This window comes from Trichosurus vulpecula, chromosome 1 (assembly GCF_011100635.1).
Source record: "Trichosurus vulpecula isolate mTriVul1 chromosome 1, mTriVul1.pri, whole genome shotgun sequence".
In the NCBI taxonomy this organism is placed as follows: domain Eukaryota; kingdom Metazoa; phylum Chordata; class Mammalia; order Diprotodontia; family Phalangeridae; genus Trichosurus; species Trichosurus vulpecula.
Genome location: NC_050573.1, coordinates 183,438,846 through 183,458,378, shown reverse-complemented (window position 1 = coordinate 183,458,378; position 19,533 = coordinate 183,438,846). Strand labels below are relative to the sequence as shown.

The following is a 19,533-nucleotide window of genomic DNA, read 5'->3' as shown; positions in this document are numbered from 1 at the left end:
CATAACAGACGTGCTGTGCTGTGCTTTGCTTTGCTATCAGAGTGAACCCAAAACACCCCTTCCTGCGTCAGGGACTACAAAGCCTGATGAAGCTGACCAGGAGCATTCTTCCGTTTCTGACTACCAAGGACAAGGTGCCTTGAACCTCACCCTTTCTTGAATAATGGGATTTTCTTACGTTTTCTCATGTTATATTATGACATGTTAATGGCAAAAGAAACACAGACATCCTGGATCTATAATTTCAATGGACACCTTGACATTCTCTTATCATACTATATTTACAACCTATTCCATTAAGAACTTCCTTTCTCACATTATGGTTAAACACATACAGAGACTGTAATTTGGGGGTGACAGAGGCATCCTGAGTTGGGATTGCTATAAAAGATCTCCTTCAGCTTGTTTACCTCTGAGTTTTTGGTAAAGATACTGGGGTGGTTTGCCATTTCCTTCCCCAGATCTTTTTTACAGATGAGGAAACTGAGGCAAAGAGGGTTGAATGACTCACCAAGGGAGACACAGCTAAGTGTCTCAGATCACCACTGAACTCAGGTCTTCCTAACTCCAGGTCCGGTGCCTAGCTCTCCTCTAGCATCTTTTTACAATTGCAAAAAGCCAGGAACAGTTTTCGCTGAGCTTCTCACTTTTTGGGGGGCGGGGGGCTGCGAGTGTGTGGCTCAGTGCCGCAGAGCTGCTTTCCCAGCGCGCGGGCATGAGACGCGGCGGGGGCGCGCATGCGCGGAGCGGCCTTCTCCAGCTTCCTTAGGCTTCCCCGACCGCCTCGCTGCAGCCTCAGCGAATTTTGAGCCAAGGCTGGAGCTATTACGGCTGCGCGGAGGCGAGGTGGGGGCGTGGCCACCGGGGTTGGGGGCGGAGAACGCGGAAGGTGGGGGCTGCGGCTGCTGTCCGGGAGCGGAGGGCGGCGCGCTGGGAGCACGGGGCGGTGTGAGGGAGCGGGGCCTGGGCGTGGGGATGTGTATGCGGGTGACAGTTGTTGGGTAGGGGGCCGCCCCTGACGGAGGGGAGGGGGAGCAGGAAGAGGAAGAGACCCCGGCGGCGGCGGCGAAGATGCTGGAGACCCTGAAAGAGAGGCTGCTGAGTGTGCAGCAGGATTTCACCTCCGGGTGGGTAAAGTGCGGGCGAAGGAGAGGAAGTGGACCGAGAGGAGCTGGGGCCTCAGGTGCCGGGGACGGGGCGGGCAATGGGGGGAAGCTATCCTGCCGGAGCCTCTACCCCGAGTCCTTCCTCTTGCCCTCCAGCCCCGCTTCCCGCCGGGCCGGGGCGGGGGGGGGGGGGGGGGGGGCGCGAGAACTGGCGCCACGGCTGAGTGTCACGAACTTTACCCGAGTCCGCAGGGGCTGGAGGAACTTCTGTCCCAACCTTGGCCCTGCCCCTCCGCCCCTCCCTCCTCCCATTTAGCGCGCCTCCCTCTTCTTCCCCTCCCCCCACTTTGGATGCTCTCCGCGCCTCCCTCCTGCTGTACCCGCGATGCGGCAGAGCTGGTGCCCCCGCTTGTGTCCCGTCCCCAGCAGCCGCCGGACTGCAGAGTCATGTGAACCTCACTCCTCCTCCTCCCCACTTTCTCTGTTCTCCCGAACCCGGGGGGTGACACACTGACGGAGCTCGGTTATGTCCCCCTCGGGAGGTTACTACTTGTCTTCGTGCATTTAACTTAGGAGGCTTCTCCTTGCGAGAGTACTTTGGGGAATGGGCATCATCTCTGAGAGAGGGAAGCCTGGAGCCTGGACCACTCCGGCACACCATTCCCCCATTCCTCTTTCTCAGCTTCCCCATTCCTCACCCCACCCCAGGTCGGCAGCACCTCAGTCTGAGAACTAGCCCTCCTACCACGCGTCTCTGCATGCCCCTGCAGAGTTTGACACTTGAGTCACTGCGGTAACCTTGGCCCAGCCTCTTGGTCTTTCAGTCTTTGCCTTCCGAAGACGTTTTATAGCCTGCTCCAAGTAAAATTGTCATAGAAGTATAATTTGGAGGTTAATGCAGTTCCTTTTGGAAGTTTTAAATATCGGAAGAAAACTTTTAATGCGTAATGAACTTTTTGTCTTTGAATCATTTCAAAATGGAATCTGTCAGTTGTGTTTAGCTGCAAATCCCTTTGGAAAACACTGGTGATTGTGAGTTCCTCTCAAAGTAGAGTGTGAATTTGCGTGGCTTTATAAGTTTCTGTATACAAAATAGAAGTTAAGTAACTTCTTGGCCTCTTTGACAGGATGTTCAAGCAATATCTGCCTTTTGGATATTTCAGACATAACTTCATAAGATCTTGGATGTAGAGCTGGAAGGGACCTTAGTGATCATTTATTCCAGGCATTCTGAAACTTTTTGAATGTCATGGACCCCTTTGCCAGACTGGTAGACCCCTCAGAATAATATTTTTAAATGAATAAAACAAAATGGGATTACAAAGGAAACCAATTATATTGCAATTAAGATGTAAAATTTTTCCCATCCATGTTCAGGGACCCCCTATCCACAAAACCCTGAGCTAGTCAAACCCAGTCATTTCATAGATGCACAACTTAAGCCCAGAGAAGTTGAGGCTTGGCAGGTCAAGGTCAGTGATAGGATAAGGGGGGCAAGGGATTCAAGAGAAGAATACAGTGTAGAGTTGAACTGGCTTAAAAAGGGAAGGAGGGAAAGTGTAGCCACTGCAGGAGTAGATGGCCTCTGAAAGAACTAAGGGATTCATTCAGTCAGGAAACATTTATTAAATGTGTACTAGGTACTTGGCACTGTGCTAAGCACTAGGGATATAAAAGATAGTCCCTGCCTTCAGGGAGTTCATAATTGGAGGTCATGATGAAGACAAAGAACAGGTTTTTGCTTGTCAGGCAGAGGGAAAATTGGAATGGCAACAGGAGCATCTAGAGAGCCTTGCTGTTTATAAAAAGAAACTCTTTTCAGTGGTACTCCAAAAGCATGAATAGCTCTAGCTGTGGGCAGCCAGGGCTCTTTGAATTTGGTGGATTTCTGCAGACCAAGTGAGCTACTGTGTCCTTTACCATTTCCTGCTCTGGTGACTAGATACATTTCCATGTAGAGATGAGGAAAGCTAAGTGCCACTGTATGTTTCTTACATATCCTTGCTATGTTAGGGCAGAGTAAGCCTACTTTTGCAGATTTTTGAGTGCTTCATTTTGTCCCAAAATGGAACCTGAACTAAGAGAATGCTGGTGGTGTTAGAGCATTCTTTGATATCTTCAGCTTTTCTCTTAGCTGAAAATGGTGGATTTCTTGTCACATTTCTCCTGTGGGGCATACTGATGGGTATTTAGTACAGAATCACCAGTGCCACATCTAGGTGGCACCATGGGAATTTGGCATGAGGAGGATTAATAATAATTTACACTTTATATATGTAGGATTGCATCTATACGTGTAGGAACTATTCAGGGGCACCTTTGAAAACTGATCTTTCCCCTTAGGGGTTATCTAAACTGAGGCCAGTTCAGGGCTAGCTCCCCGGGACCACTTTAGCCTGGATTCAAACCACTGTCCTTTGGTTTGTTTTACCCATTTCCAGTCAATTGGCAAACTAATTAGACACCATCTGCCTAATAACTGACAGGTGGCACATATTTGAAGAAGCCAGAGAAGGAACTGATCTATTATGTCTGTGCCAGTGGATTGTGAGTATTGGTAAGTTCTGCTATGTTAGAAATCAATCATAAGCATTTATTAAGTGCTTTTCAATGGTATTTAAAATTTAGCTGGGAAAGGTGGCTGGACCAGACAAAATCAAGGACGCAGTAAGAAAACTCTTCCTGCTGGAGATGACACTTTGCCAGGCACGTTCCGTATGCTGGGAATACAAATAAATTAAATAATTCCTATCTACAAAGACTTTACATTCTAGTTGGGGCGACAAGTCTATAAATATAGTGAATAAATATAATTAAAGATTAAATACAAGGTAGTTTGAGAGTGAAGGAACTAGTAGTTGAGGGGATCAGGAAAAGTTTCATGTAGGAGAGGGTGCTTCAGTCGTATTTTGAAGAAAGAGTGATTCAGGTGGAAGTAAAGAGGGTGTGTGTTCCAAGCATGGGGGTTGGGAGCCAGGGTAGCCAGTGCAAAGGCAAAGAAATAGGAGATTGGAGTATCATGTGTGGGGAATAGAGAAGTGGCCAGTCTGGCTGCATGAGAAAGAAAGTGAGAGAGAGAAAAAGATACAATGATAGGTAGGGGCAAGGTTGTGCAGGGCTTTAAAAAAGCTAAATAGAGGAGGATATGTTCGATTCTAGTGGCAATAGGAAGCCACTGGATTTTATTGAGTGCTTAATATGATCAAATCTGCACTTAATATAAATTACTGTGGCAGTAGTAGTGTAGAAAATGTACCAAAGTAGGGAGAGACTTGAGGGATATTTCTGGTGACGGAGCTTGTACAACGATTTTTGATTCTTTGTAATTTCTGATTAAATCAACCTTTACTTAATACTTGTTAACTTCAGGGTGAATGTGGGCACAAGGAGTGAGGGTGAAAAATATGTTGAAAAATAGAACTCAAACAATAGGTTTGAGAAAAGAAAGAAGTCAAAGACTTATGGATTACTCCGAATCATCACATCCGCATATTGTGAGTAGTGAGTTGAAAAGAAATGGATCCAGTAAGCCCCAAGCTTACTAACCCTAACCCTAAGCTTTATAAGAATCAGCTATCTGTAATCAGGCCAACCAGTTAGGTAAAAGGTAAAAGTTAACATCAAATTTGAGAAAATGATAGAAGATCTAATAGCTTCAACCTGACCTACTAGAATGGACTATTTGTACCAAAAAATGGGAAATGTAAAGAAAGCAACTATTTTAATTTGGATTATCGCCATTTCCTGCAAAAAACTTAGCCAGTGTAAAGGAATACTCATAATAATAAGGAAACCAAAAGCACCCAAGAACCATTTTAGCCAGAAGATAATTGTTCTCTTTGGGAAGTGGAATGACATGGCAACCAAAGGCAACTCCAGTTCCAAATACAGAGTTGTTCCCAAAACATTATGGAGAAGAGTGGTAAAAGATTGTGATCTGTATCAGCTCATAAAATAAGGAAGAACAGTGGGCATGAAAACAAATATTAAGAAAATGTGCTCTCAGACCCAACTGAGACATATCATCCCAAGAGCATTTATGGATAAAACCAGCAGGAGGACAACAAATAGAAAGTGGAACTAATTTGCAGTTCTGTAATCTTTTCATTGTCTGTGACAGAGCCACAGCACTTGGACTTTAATAACTCCTTTCCTCATTGGTATTTGAGGAAGTTGAAATGGCACTTAAAACAAGGCTGGGAAGGGTGACTTGACCAGACCAAGGACACAGTAAGGAAATATCTCCATGCTGGAGGTGACACAATTTTGAAACCATTAAAAAATACTTTTAAAAGATATTTAAGAGGAAAGTACTAAGAAAATAGAAAAAAATCATAAAACATTATTACCCCAAAGAAGTAATTAAGAAAACTTTAATAACTAGGTGGTACAGTGAACAAAACCCTGAGCCTGGAGTCAGGAAAAACCTGAGTTCAAATTTGGCCTCAGACACTTATCATCTGTGACCCTGGGCAAATCGCTTCACTTCTGTTTGTCTCAGTTTCCTCATCTGTAAAATAAGGATAATAACAGCACCTACCTAGCAGAGTTGTGAGGACCAAGTGAGATAATAATTGTAAAGTGCTTAGCACTGTGCCTGGCACATAGTAAATAGCCGTGTAAATGTTAGCTATTATTATAATTAATGTTGTTATCTATGGAACCATGTGTCTGTGTTCTCCTTTTTGTGAGAATGAGCTACACACATATGAAAGTTATTATTGATAAAAATATTAGAAGAGAAACAGGCTTTGCAAGCAATTCTTTATGGTAGAACACATTTTTATAGTAATACAATTGATTGGATAACACATAGAACACAAGAACCTTTTTTTTAATTGATTTTTTTGATTATAGAAAAAGCATTTAACCCACAGCAAAATATAGCCTTAAAGAAAGACTCTCCTACTACATTGAATCTTTCATGCATATGGTAAGCCCCTTCATAGAGTCTAAATTGGATGGGATCTCAGAAGCCTTCTAGTCCTACCCAGAGAGTGGTCATCTAGACTTTGATTATAGGTCTCTATTGAGAGGCAGCCTACTTCCTTCCAAGGCAAACCATTCCATTTTTGGATAGTTCTAATTGTTAGGAATTCTTTCTCTCCAGACTGAATCTGTCTCTGCAGCTTCCATCTTACTCACTGGGCCCTACAGAACAAATCTAATTGCACTTGTACATTACTGGTTTCAGGTGTGTGAGGGATTGTTGTCATTCTCCCTCCCCCTTCCCCAGATCTTCTCTGGGCGAAATATCCCCAGTTACTTTAACATGACATAATTTTGAAGCACTTTTGCATCCTGCTTTATCTCCTTTGGCTGCTTTCCAGAATATCAGTATTCTTCCAAAACCATGGTAATTAAAACAGAACATGATGCTACAGATGTGGTCTGACCAAGGAAAGCAGGGTTTGGTGGTACTATCTCCTCATTAGTCTGGGACACTATGCTTTTCTTAATGTGGCATTAAAGCATTGAATGCCAGTTTTGTAAGATCCAAGCAAGAGGAAAGAAAGGATAGATTTCAAGTCCAGAAAAGTTGTGATGTGCCCAAGTTTATGCACATAATAAATGACAGTGTTTGCATTTGAACCCATATTCTCTTGTTTAGAAAACAGAAGTCGTTTCAGCTGTCTCATAGTTATGAATTTTGTCTCATCTTTTGCTTGTGAAGGTGATCTTTTGAACCTAAGTATAGTATGTTTATCCTATTAAATTTAATTAGAATCTATTCAAAATTTTGGTTTGTTGATAACTTTTTGGATCCTGACTAATCATCTTATGTGTCAGTGTTCCTTTTTAGCTTTGTGTCATTGCAGTTTTGATAAGCATGCTATTTACGATTTTATCTTAAGTGCCAAGCACAGATCCCTGGGGAGGTTGAACCATCATACATTATTCTTTGGGCTTGACCATTCACTTAATTCCAAGCCTAGGTAGACTACCTTCACGTGGTGCACATCCTTCCACTTTGTCCACAAGAACAGCCCAAGATACCTTTCCAGATGATTTGCTTTAATCTAGATAAACTATATCTACATCATTTTTCTGATCTACCAGTATAGTAGTCCTGACCAAAAAAGAAACAGAAAAGAAGTTAAGTGTAGTCAGACCTCTTCTTGGTTTATTATTGATGAAACCAATACTAACTCAGTAATCTTGGTAACATCATTTTATAGACTTTCACTTAGCTATTTCTTAACAAAATATTCTACAGTTTTTCCAGAAATCAAAAACAAGTACACTGGCTTAAAGAGATTATATTTTCTTCCTATTAAAAAAATAAAACACTCTTGCTTCTTTGGCCTTGAGACCCTCTCTCGTTGTTCATGAATAGTCAAAAATCAACAAGTTGGTATTGCAGTCCCATTTATTAGTTCTTTGAGTTCTTTATGTCTTCTTTCCAAAATCTGTTATTGCCACACTTTCTGTCCCAGCCTATGGTTCTGTCTCTTCTCTGATCCTTCTTTTTTGTTCTGATTATAGCTATAAAAAAACTAAATCCTGTTCTATTTTTAACTTTCTTTGCCTCAGTTTACTTTAGACTTCAGGACTTCTTACAATAACGTTATAGGACTATGCTACATACTTTTATACTTATCTACCACTATCTATCCTTGTTTTCTTCTTCTCTATGTGCCTTTTAAAAATCTTAGTATTTCTTTTTTTGAGGGGGGAAGGCAGGGCAATTGGGGTTAAGTGACTTGCCCAAGGTCACACAGCTAGTAAATGTGTCAAGTGTCTGAGGCTGGATTTAAACTCAGGTCCTCCTGACTCCAGGGCCAGTGCTCTACTCACTGCACCACCTAGCTGCCCCATCTTAATACTTCTGATCATTGCAGTAACCAACCATGATTCCAGAGGACCCCTGATGAAGCATGCAACTCACCTCATGATAGGAAAAAAAAAACATACATTTTTGGACTTGGGCAATGGGGGAATTTTGTTATGCTTGATTAGATATATTTGTAAGAAGGGTTAAAAATATGTGTGTGTATATGAATAAGAAATAGTAGATAGGGTAACCTCCTCCCCCCTACCAAAAAAAAAAGAGAAAGGAAGATTAGTGAAGCATCTTTAAAATGCACAGATGAAAACAGGGCAGAAAGACTGACACATAAGCAGAATAGCTTCGAAAATTACGTGTTGATTTTATCATATAATTAAGAAAGAAAATAATCTGTACATAAAAGATTCTCAGGTTATTGTACAAAACTTCTACAGTGTATATGGAAATGTTCATTTTGATTGATATTTAAATTCAAAATTTAATAAATAAAATTATAAAGTAATTAATCCTCGTTCTGCATCTATATCATGTTCATTAGACCATGCCTCCCTTTCTTATTGGTATTGGTTGTTTTTTGTTTTCTGGTTTTTGGGTTTTTTTTTTTTTTGTTACTCCACAGTTTAATTCTTGGGCACTATCCATTCCTCCTAGGCTGATTTTCCCTACAGAATTTTTGGCTATCTTTTTTTTTATTTCCTGGAGTCTTTGGAATCTATTTTCCCCCAAATCTAGGGTGAATGTCAGACTATGCCCAACTTTTCACTCCTCAAATTCTCAGAGTGGCCACTTAACCCCCAGGTTCCTTTCATTTCTACTTCATCAACCTTTTATCCTTTTTGGGAAGAGTCCAGTCTAGCATAGCAGTTTCCCTCATGAATTGGTTCCCCCACTTTTTGATGGCTGATATAAAGGCGAGCTATGAAATTATTAGCTGCTTGGTTTTTGTCAGAGATTGAGAGCTTCAGTAGATATCTGATTAATGAAAAAGTTCCTCATAACTACTGCATCATACCTCTGTGTCAGGCTTATAACCTGTTTCTCTGCCTCATATGCTTCTTTTTACTATCTAGCTGGTCTGTAAAATATTCCATTGATGCTATCAAACCCAAACACTTCCCTATGCTTCCCCAATTTTATTTTTTAATTTTATTCTAATACATTTTCTTAATATACAGTGATCCTGCTCAAGATGAGTTATAATCTGTACCTAGGGAGGGAATAGCTACATTGATGAAGTCAGAGAGTCACTACAGTATTGAAGGGGTATAATGTAGGTGGATTGGTTCTGGGAAAGGCCTGAAAATCCTACATTTTTCTTTTTGGATCAGACTTGGTCTTGGATCAAAGAGTTCGAGGATGGGAGTGAATTAACTCTGGGCCACCTTCATGTTTCATATCCACTGTGGAAAGTTCTAGTTTGATCTTAACTCTCCAGGATGCTCCCATCTGCTTTAGAGACAATCAGAAATTTTGGAATTACCGTGAAGGACCTCTACCATATATCTTTAAGATGGGCTTGATCTTCGAGTGGCAGCTATAAGCTGAAATGCGTGCTCTGTAGTGATTATCATCTTGATTCATACTCCTGAGGCAGTTCTAAGGCAAATTCAAGCTGCCTAGACTTAAAGCATGTAGATGAGGGAAGACCCAGCAGTCTAATTGTGGGTCTATTTGGGAGTACCCTTCCATGTGATGAGCAGGTGCTTCCTGTGTATAGTACCCTAAGTTCTCAAAGTTTGTCATGTAAATAAAACTTATTAATTTCCCAGCTGGGCTAGACCTTAGCACAACTTCAAAACAGGAAAGCTTCTGCCCTGTGAGTACCATCTTCTTCCCTTCTCCAGCCCCCTAGTTACCTAAGTTCCAGGCACCTTTCCTTAGCTGAATAATATTTGCTAAATTCACTCACATTAAATTGTAAATGATTCATAAAGCTTAAATAATTACAGATGAAGCCTAAAGGAAGGAAATCTTTGTAGAGTTTTTTGCATCAATTAGGTATTGGAGACAGAGCCACTGAAATCCTGCTGCTGACATATATGAAATTTTGCTAATGACTGATATCTCATGTAACATAAGGTATCTAGATATGTAACAGGGAACATAGGAGTTATTTATGAACTTTTTATACCAGATCTGCTTGCCAGACTTTGATAGTTGACAAAGAGTAAAAGAGATTGCATAGTCTCTTGGAACTGGAAGGGACCTAAGAGGTCATCCAGTACAACCATTATATTTTACAAATGAGGAAACTGAGGTCCCAAGAGGCTGTGACTTGACCAAGGTCATATAAGAAATAATTGATAGAATCAGAATTGGAATCAGGTCCTTTGACTCCAAGTTCAATGTTCTTTTCAGGGTACTACACTGCTGATATGAACTGCCTTGGGTGAAGCTTTTTCAATGCATTTTACCAGTATAAAAACTCATACTAACTTCTTTATGTTGAACTGTTTATATATGTAAAATAGATTTCAAAGTTCCCTGTGGCATTGTATATCTGTCTGCAATTGTTAACACTTGCTGCCTCTGGGAATTGGGGGTGGAGGGGAGGTTAGATACTTTGAAGAACTGGAAGCTTCCTGTTTTGAGTATTATAATCAGTGCTTCCTTTTGTGGTTTAAATAATAATAATGTAATAATGATGATAACTAGCTTTTAAGTGTTTTAGTGTTTAAAGGTTTGCAAAATGCTTTACATATTATTTCATTTGATCCTCAAAACAGTCCTGTGAGGAAGGTGCTATTGTTATCCCCACTTAAAGCAAAGGAAACTGAGGCTAAGCGAGGGATTCAGACCTGCCCAGGGCCACACACTTAGTTAGTGGCTGAGGCTGAATTCATATCGTAGTTTACAGTGGGTCTCTAGATGTAAGATGGTGACAGCCTGCACATAGATTGTACTCTCTGGCGCAATCACAAATGCTTTTCCTGAAGAGATGAGATAATGCGATAATAATGCCTGTAAATGAGATAAGATTTGTACCAAGCATTTAGCACAGTGCGTGGAACATAGCAGGTACTGTATAAAAGCTCATTCCTTTTCCCTTTCCTTTCTTTCCCTCCCTTTCCCTTTCCTTTCCTGATTTAAAGTGATGAAAATGAACAGTAGCAGTGTTGTACCAGAAGCGAGTGAGACACACCACAGAGTATAAGTTTAAGTGGAGAATTTATTAGCCGGCGGCCATCGGGGTACTGCACCACAAATAAATGGCCCTGTGTTGGGGTGATGGCTTGGCTTATATAGGATATGTGGGGGTACAGGGCAGGGAAACAGGAACAAAGGTCCTGGCTGATCAAAAGATTCAATCAGGTTATCGTACTAGTGGGATAATCTCATTTACATTCCTTGGTGGAGTCATGGAGCCCCAGGGATATCTGCTAGAAAGGGTCTGCCAGGTTATCCTTCAGTGGAATGGTCCTATCTATTGACATTTCTTGGTGGAGTCATGGAGTCCTAGGGGGTTTGCTAAATGCCAAAGATATCTGCGTCCATTCTTTCTGGGGGTGCTTGTCAGTAGGTAGGGGTTACTCAGGGGTTCCTAATTTTCCTTGTATTACATTCCCCGCTCTTTTTTTTTCATGGGGGGTTTCAAATCCTTGAAAAAGGAACGACCTGATGGGGCATAACAATAAAAATTAGGAGGCCAACCAAAACGCTAAGCAGGGGTGACAATAAAAGGAACGCTAGGTTGTTGGCCCCAGGGGAAGGCCAGACCTAGTTGGAAGACTCAAGGAGAGTCCAAGGAGCCTCCCCGGGTACTGCTCTCCAGAAATTTAAAAAAATGGTATAAAATGTTCCACATTTCCCCCTTTTTGGTCAAAGGCAAACTGAAAGTTTCGCCTAAAGACCAATTAAAGGTATGGAAAAAACTCTATCTTCCACAGGGGTGAAGTTCTAAAATCCCTTTCTAGGTGGAGTCAGGTTTTCCCTTTTCTGTATTTGGACATCCCCAGGGATGGGCAGAAATTGTAAACTAATTGTAAGTAAGCAGAGGGAACATAATAAAAATTCAGGAAAACAGTCTTGGGAACACAAGGACTCAGAAGGGAAAAAAAAAAAACAGGTCTTTGCTCAGGTTCTGGTTCCGGATCCCATGAGAAAGCCGTCCACATCCGGGGCGCTGTCCCTCTCAGGCTCTTGGAACTGCAGGGCGAGGTCTCCTATAGGCCCAGATGTCCACTCCTCACACGGGGTTCCCGGAACACATGTAATTTGATGATTAAGAAAAGAAACACAACATAGGCTCCAGCCACGCAGGGCTAAGTTCAAACAAATACAAGAAGTAGTTCAGTATCCCAGCCACACAGGGCCGAGTCCAAACAATTACAATAAAGTTTTTCCCATAATTCACAAACTGCACAATTACATTGGGTCAGGTACAGACCAATTACTTAGATGACTCACCATAGAGGGGGAGATTTGCATGTCACATGTTTTACATTCATAAGTTGGATAACAAGAAAACTTAAACCTGAACCATACAAAGTAATGCAATCGTTATTAACAATCATATATAACATCATAAACTTTTAGCCATGCCATGTCTGTTTGATGGCATTTACAAATAGTCCACAAACCATTCTTAACAAAGCTAAAAATGTTTCTGATTCAATTCCAGCAATTAATTGCACATTTTGTATACAGAGTAACTTTAAATTATAGTCACAATGTTCATTTAAAGCAGTATTTTAAAGTCCCAGATGCCTGATTGTAGTTATCTGGTCCCTTGATAGTAAAAGAGAGTTCTGCTTCTCTGGTTCAGATCTAGAAATTCTCAGACAATTTTAACTTTTGATAACTTACAGATAAGGGGATATATTTTCACTTGTACCATTATCTTATACAATTTTCTTGTGTTAGCATCCAAATTTAAGATCTTATTACCAAAACACACTTATCAGCTCGAATTTCCAGAATTGATAAATTTTTAGAGCCAATCATACACATCTGTACATAATTCTTAGGGGAATCAATCTGATCCTATTGCTTTTTTCAAAATTCGCTATCCCTTCCTTTTATTAGACATTGATCACATTACCTCTTTGCCTTATTTGCTTTGCCTAATCGTTTTCCCCTTTTGGAGGATGTTATCCCTATATTATTTCAATGTTTTATTTGGTCATGAACATAAGTTAAAATTGTAAGCTATTCATACCTGTATCCTATTATAATAACTCAGAGATATTTCAATATTCGTCTATCTATTACCTAACAGATTTAGCATAGTGCTTACAAAACTTCTTGATAATTTAAATTTGCTATGAAAGAAACGAGGGACTATGTCATATATCTTAACAGAAGGAAAGAACTTCCTTAGCTCTGTTTGATTCCAGGCATGAGTCATATCTGATAGCCAATCTTATAGTCACCAGGTGCTGAAAACAGGGCTTAGGAGTAACCAGGTGGGGACTTTCCTTTTCAGAAAGGAAATAGCAGAGTTGGGAAATAAAGTCAGGAAGATCCTACCTAGGCTGTGCCCAAGGTCATCTTCAAGACTTTTCCCAGGCACAGACCTTTCAAGTTCTCAGCTTGCAATGCCTGCCATGCCATTACTGGCTTCATGTGACCTAGTCCTGTAATCAGAGCTTAAGACAATATTAAATTGTAGTCCCATAAAATCTTAAATAGCAAAATAAATATCCTTCAGATAAGACTGCCCAAATTTCATTGAGCTAATAATTATCAAATCAAGCTACGTAACTTTTCCATCTTCTAAATACTTCCTCACACTCATCTCCAACTTACTTTGACCATCTGAAACTATCATTCTCGGGACAAGAGAGGCTTAGCTAACTCCCATTTGTCCCCAAACTTTCTTATCTGCCTTTCCTATTTTCCCTCAACCTTAATTTACCTTTCCAAATCTTTCAAACCCAGTGCTCAGTCTTCCTTTACATTTCAACCATAAGACAAAACAATTCATAAGTTAGTACTTTCATTGTCATAACTGTATACTGGAATCCCATTCCAGCTTCTTAAACATACAAAGACACACAAAAAAAGGGCATTTGTTTTTCGTGATAACAATCTAAAAGAAAGGGACACTTATTAAAGAGATCTGCCATCTTATCTCCCCCTGAGGGTGGGTTCTTCTCCATCAGATGGCAGACTTCACTAATTAAACTACCAGGCCAGACCCATCTCAAGTCTTAGTCTAATCTTATCAGTTTTTTTAAGAAGCCAGGTTGGAGGCTTCTTGACCCCTACCGTCCTCTTATTGCTGCCCCTCCCCTTTCCTTCCCTGCTGACACATGGGCTAAGGTGAAATTCTTTTCTTATCTAAACTAAGGGCAGGGAGGAGTAAGGAATTCTGACTGTCCTTTCGAACCTCCTTACTCAAAAAAAAACTTGAATAAGACATTGAATGGGTCTTCAACCTCCCTCTCAAGGCTTCTATCGATAAGCATTATTTCTAATAAGATTCTCACCCAGAAACTCCGAGAACTCACAATAGGTTTGAACTGCAACCAATTGGCTTACAGGTGGAAATTCAGCAGGCCTTCTAAAATTATACAAAAAGATTTTACAGAACATTTTTCAAAAGTATTTTCCCTTCTTAAAGCAAAATAACCTTTAAACATTTTGGATTCATTCACAAATTAGTCCATAAACCTCCAGATTAACATACATAAATACATCTTTAGATGATACAGGCTTGAAAATCATACCCCTATATTTTTCAAGAGATTATAACAACTCAATTCTTTGTTATTACAGAATTTCTACATATCACAAAATCCTTTAGTCACAAAGATGTTGTAATGGACCCAATTAAATTAGCTTTTATTACAATAACAAAGTTTACCAGGACTTTTAAAAGCTTTGTCTATAGGAATCCCTCTATTCTGAAAACTTTCACAAGATTGAATATCTAAATGTCCTTGGTTCAGTTAACAACCTCAATTTCTTAATTAAGTACAATTCTTAATCTAACAACATCCAGATTATAAGAGAAATTATTCTCTAACAGCACAGGTAATGCGATGTTAACCAATTTGTATATAATAACAAACTTAGAAATAAGTACACCACAAGCAATTATCATGTATTTAAAACTTGAAACAGATTCCAATTAATTACCAATCTAGTGATCATAACTGAGTTGGATAAGCAAATCAAATCTGATTCATAACCACTAGTGGTAACATTTTAATTTCTAAGTACCAATACTCTCTGCATTGAAAAAGAAAAAGGTTACTGTTTGTAAAACCACATTTTTAACAAAATAGTTGATTTATAACAAGAACAATTTCAACTGAACTTCCAGACAAAACTTAGAGGTGATAATTTCTTAGGTTACAGCAATTGTCCAACTTCATAACCTAATGCAACTCTAACAAAATATTTTATATTATAGAAATGTAACGATGCCCTAAACATTATTATGTATGTAAAATTTGAACCACTCATTTCAGGCTAGGTAGATACATTTCTAAACCAAATATGACAGTTTAAAATTACCAACTTTTCATCACATCCTTTAAAAGCATCCAATTCACATAATCAAACTCAAATTAAAATACAGTATGATTTTAGAAATACAGAAACAATAAATTTCAGATGACATCAATTGCATTTCCAGATACAATATAGGAATTGTTGGTCTTATTACTTCTGATATTATATATTAATGTATTAATATATAAACACATGTATCACATATATTAATACATTAACATCCCAAATACACTTTATTTAGCTGTATATTCTTCAACACCACTACCTCTGGCCCAGGTATAGGAACTTTTGCCTGGCCATGAATGAACTTATGAAAGAAAGAGAAACTTAATTTTGCACCCACTTTTTCCAAGCTTCATCTTATACAAAAATGCCTAAAAGGATTTTTTTTTCCGGACTCCCAAGGAAGATAAGGTCCTTAAGAGCAGGAAAAAATCCCTTTTAGTTTTCTACAGGCTCCTCCCTAGGTGGGGCCTGGCAGCCCCTTGAGGGAAGGAGCCTACCCTTCCAAGCACTAACTAACCAGCCCAATTTCATTACAAGTTTCTGTTAGCATCAGCTCTGATAATCTTTCAATGTGGAGGGTGGGGGAAGGGTGTGGCCAGAAGCACCTGGCAGCCAAGAGGAGCACATGGACTCCTGACTAAACAGGTAGTCTCAAGCTGCTATTCTACAACCCCCCTAAATTCCTTATACAGGTTTTCTATCTCTGTCTTTCACAAATTTTACCTTTAAACTTTACCACAAGGATGGGCTACAAAGGTACCCATGGGCACAGGACTGTCAGTCTATGAATTTCTGTCCCTCTCCTCCTTTTTGCCCAGTGGGGAGGGTGATTTAAGTTTTTCCCTACAGTTCTCCTGCATTCTCTTCTAATCTGATCTGGGAGGAGAGAAGTTTGATTTAACTGCTCTAACCTTTACGGCAGCCCTAGTGAAAGGATCTCAATGATTGTAATTCAAGTAAACTTCATCCCCTTGCTCACTCCCAAAAACCTCTTTTGTACTTGAATCTAAGGGAATCAGGGACTAACTGAAGACTTTTAACGGAGGTTTTATCCAGAAGGCATTCATTGGGAGGAGATGTTTCAGCAAGAGTGAGCTCCTGGAATGACTTTACAATTTCAGGAGTTCTTTCTTCCCAAATTCAACTAACCAATTTCCAAACTTTTTAACAATTTAAAACCCAGAATTTGCCAAAATTTTAACCCTTTTTCCCTTGTGATTCCAGGTCGACCACACATAGAACCATAAGAGAAAAAGAGTCTTTGTTTCCCTAGTTGCAGCCTGAAATCTCTGGCTGCCTGCATTTCAGATTTTAACAAAACATAGATATTTCACAATTTTGACATAGACACATGAAGAGACAAACTCAAAACGTAACAAAAAACACAGTGTGGATCGAATTGAAGGCTAAGCAGGTCCCCTCAGAGGAAAGAAAGTAAACCAGGTTTCCTCTTCAAGGAAAACACCCCAATCTTCCCACACCCCAACATAAAACAGAAAACCATTAGCATGAGTTAATTGGAGGCTAAGCAGGTCCTCTCAGAGGAAAGAAAATAAACCAGGTTTCCTCTTCAAGGAAAACACCTCAATCTTCCCACACCCCAATAGGGAGGGTGGCGTCCCAGCCCCCCTAGCTCTGTACCACAGCCTTGTCAGGGTTTATCATGATAACAGAGACCCAAATGGCTAGCCCCAAACCAGAAACCAAACCAGAAAAACCTTACCTCCAGAGGTCTGAAAACCAGAATTCTCCGTAGGCCGAAAAGGGACAAGTCAGCAAAGAGCCCATTCTCCAAGACCATCACTCCACATTAGAGTCCTAGGAAAAGAAATCTCCAGGAGCCGGCCTGCTGAAGTGAGAGAAGGTGGATCGGGGGCAGAGACTCCCTGTTCAGGTCCAAAATTCTGTGTGTGTCTCCAGGGTGGGGCCTCCAAAATGTTGTACCAGAAGCGAGCGAGACACACCACAGAGTATAAGTTTAAGTGGAGAATTTATTAGCCGGTGGCTATTGGGGTACTGCACCACAAATCAATGGCCCTGTGTTGGGGTGATGGCTTGGCTTATATAGGATATGTGGGGGTACAGGGCAGGGAAACAGGAACAAAGGTCCTGGCTGATCAAAAGATTCAGTCAGGTTATCGTACTGGTGGGATAATCTCATTTACATTCCTTGGTGGAGTCATGGAGTCCCAGGGGGTTTGCTAAATGCCAAAGATATCTGAGTCCATTCTTTCTGGGGGTGCTTGTCAGTAGGTAGGGGTTACTCAGGGGTTCCTAATTTTCCTTGTATTACAGCAGCACCAGCAACACTGGGACCATAGCATAGATGATGATGCCTCCATCGTAGTCATGGATTCTTCCTCATACATCAGCATTATCTGTAGTAAATTTCCTAAGAGGTCATGATCCTCTTGCATGAAATCTGTCCCAGGATCTAGTATCTAGTATCTAGTTTTCTAGTCACTAGTAATCACTTTCCTAGTACTTACTAACCACTCATTCAGTATTCCCTGACTCATACATCAAAATTTCCCCCTTCCTGGGAGCCATATTATGGGGATGATACCAAAGTTCTGCCATTTTAGAAGCCTCTGTGGAAGAGCTGCCCACTTCTTCTATAGAGGCTAAATAAAAGTTCTTCCTCATCTTCATCTACAAACAGAAAGGTAAGGGATCTCCCTTCTTCCAAGTAAACACATATTTACCATAGTTACATATGTCAACCTAGAGCTTGGTTAAAGGAGGCAAACAGACGAGGTGAAATAAAAATTAGTATAGATTTATTCCCTTGGAACTGGCGGGTACATGATCATGGAACCAGAAGCAAGCTTCTGATCAACTTGAACCAGAGAGAGAGAAGGTTTAAGTAACAATTCAGAGCTGCAGTTTATGATCTCCATATCAAAGAAAGGAAGTTCTCAGGTAAACAAATCATTTGACAAGGTAGGGTCACTTAGAGATGCAAATGTTACTAGCCCATAGCCCTGGCTGCAGACTTTCTGTCACCACAGACAATAAAGATACTCCTGGTCTTTGAAGTTGCTGAGGCAGGAAAGGGGGATTTTTTTAGAATAGAGCAAAAGCAGTTTGAAGGCTTTAGATATTATTGGGGTTCAAATAATCTGAAAGGTTTGACATTTCCTCCTTTTGGTCAAAGGTGAGCGCAGGCAACACCTTTAGACCAAGATAGGTATGACCTTTCTTTCGGGAATGGGAAAGGAAGTTCTAAAAAAAAATCTCTTCCTTTGCTGACCAGGGAGATGAGCTAGTCCCTGTGTCTGCAGTGAGCCCCTCAGACAGAGGGAAAAGCAACCATTGACAGTATTATTTTGTTAATTAAGGTGGTGAAACATTTGTGGGCCAGGGTCAGCCCCAGTCGGACCCTTAGTAACAGGAGAAAACAAGTACAGTAAGTCCCCCAGCAGCAGAAAGTAGGAGAGAATCTGAGTAAGCTACCGACCCCAGGAGAGAGGCTTCAGATGGGGAGGGAGCTTTATTTCTCACAGGCCTGGTCCGGATTCTTGGCTGATGTCATCATTTTCAGGCCCCTTGGAAACCAGAGGGCAAGTTCTCCTATGGGCTCAGATGTCCAGTTGGGAGCAGAAGCAATCTTTAGATATAACAAAGCTGACAGAAGCTCCCAGAAAGCACATGATTTGATAATTGAAAGGATACTGCACAACATAGGTCCTTGACTAAAGGTACATAGAAATGGTTCAGTTTCCCAGCCACGCAGGGCTAGGTTCAAACAATACAATAAAGTTTTCCCACAATTCACATAATTGCATAATTACATTAAGTCAGAGACAGATTAAACTACTTAGAAGACTTACGTGTCCGTATTACATTTACATATTAGATAACCAAGAAAACTTAAATATGAACCATACAAAGCAATGCAATCATTAAGTGTCAACTAACATTGAATTTCTAGTATCCCTGTAACACAGTACATATAACATCATAATTTTAGTCATGCCATGTCTCTTTGATGGCATTTACAGAATAAACCACAATCCATTCTTCTTTTAACATTATTAATTGCAACAAAGCTTTAGACAGGCATGATATTAACCAAATAATATTCTCACAAGTCCTTGACCTAATTGTCTTCATACCATTATCAAGAATTAAAGGACCTTAACTTATATAGGAACACTAGTTCCAGTC

General features: G+C 40.4%; 1 protein-coding gene across 1 annotated transcript in view; it reads left to right on the top strand.

Annotated features, from left to right (window-relative positions):
* The first annotated feature begins 843 nt into the window (after positions 1–843).
* DTNBP1 (dystrobrevin binding protein 1) overlaps positions 844–19,533 on the top strand; it is a 199,663-nt gene continuing 180,973 nt past the window's right edge. The window contains exon 1 of the mRNA XM_036742061.1: positions 844–1,127. Coding sequence (XP_036597956.1) covers positions 1,072–1,127 — 56 coding nt within the window. The 5' untranslated portion in view covers positions 844–1,071. The remainder of the gene's footprint in view (positions 1,128–19,533) is intronic.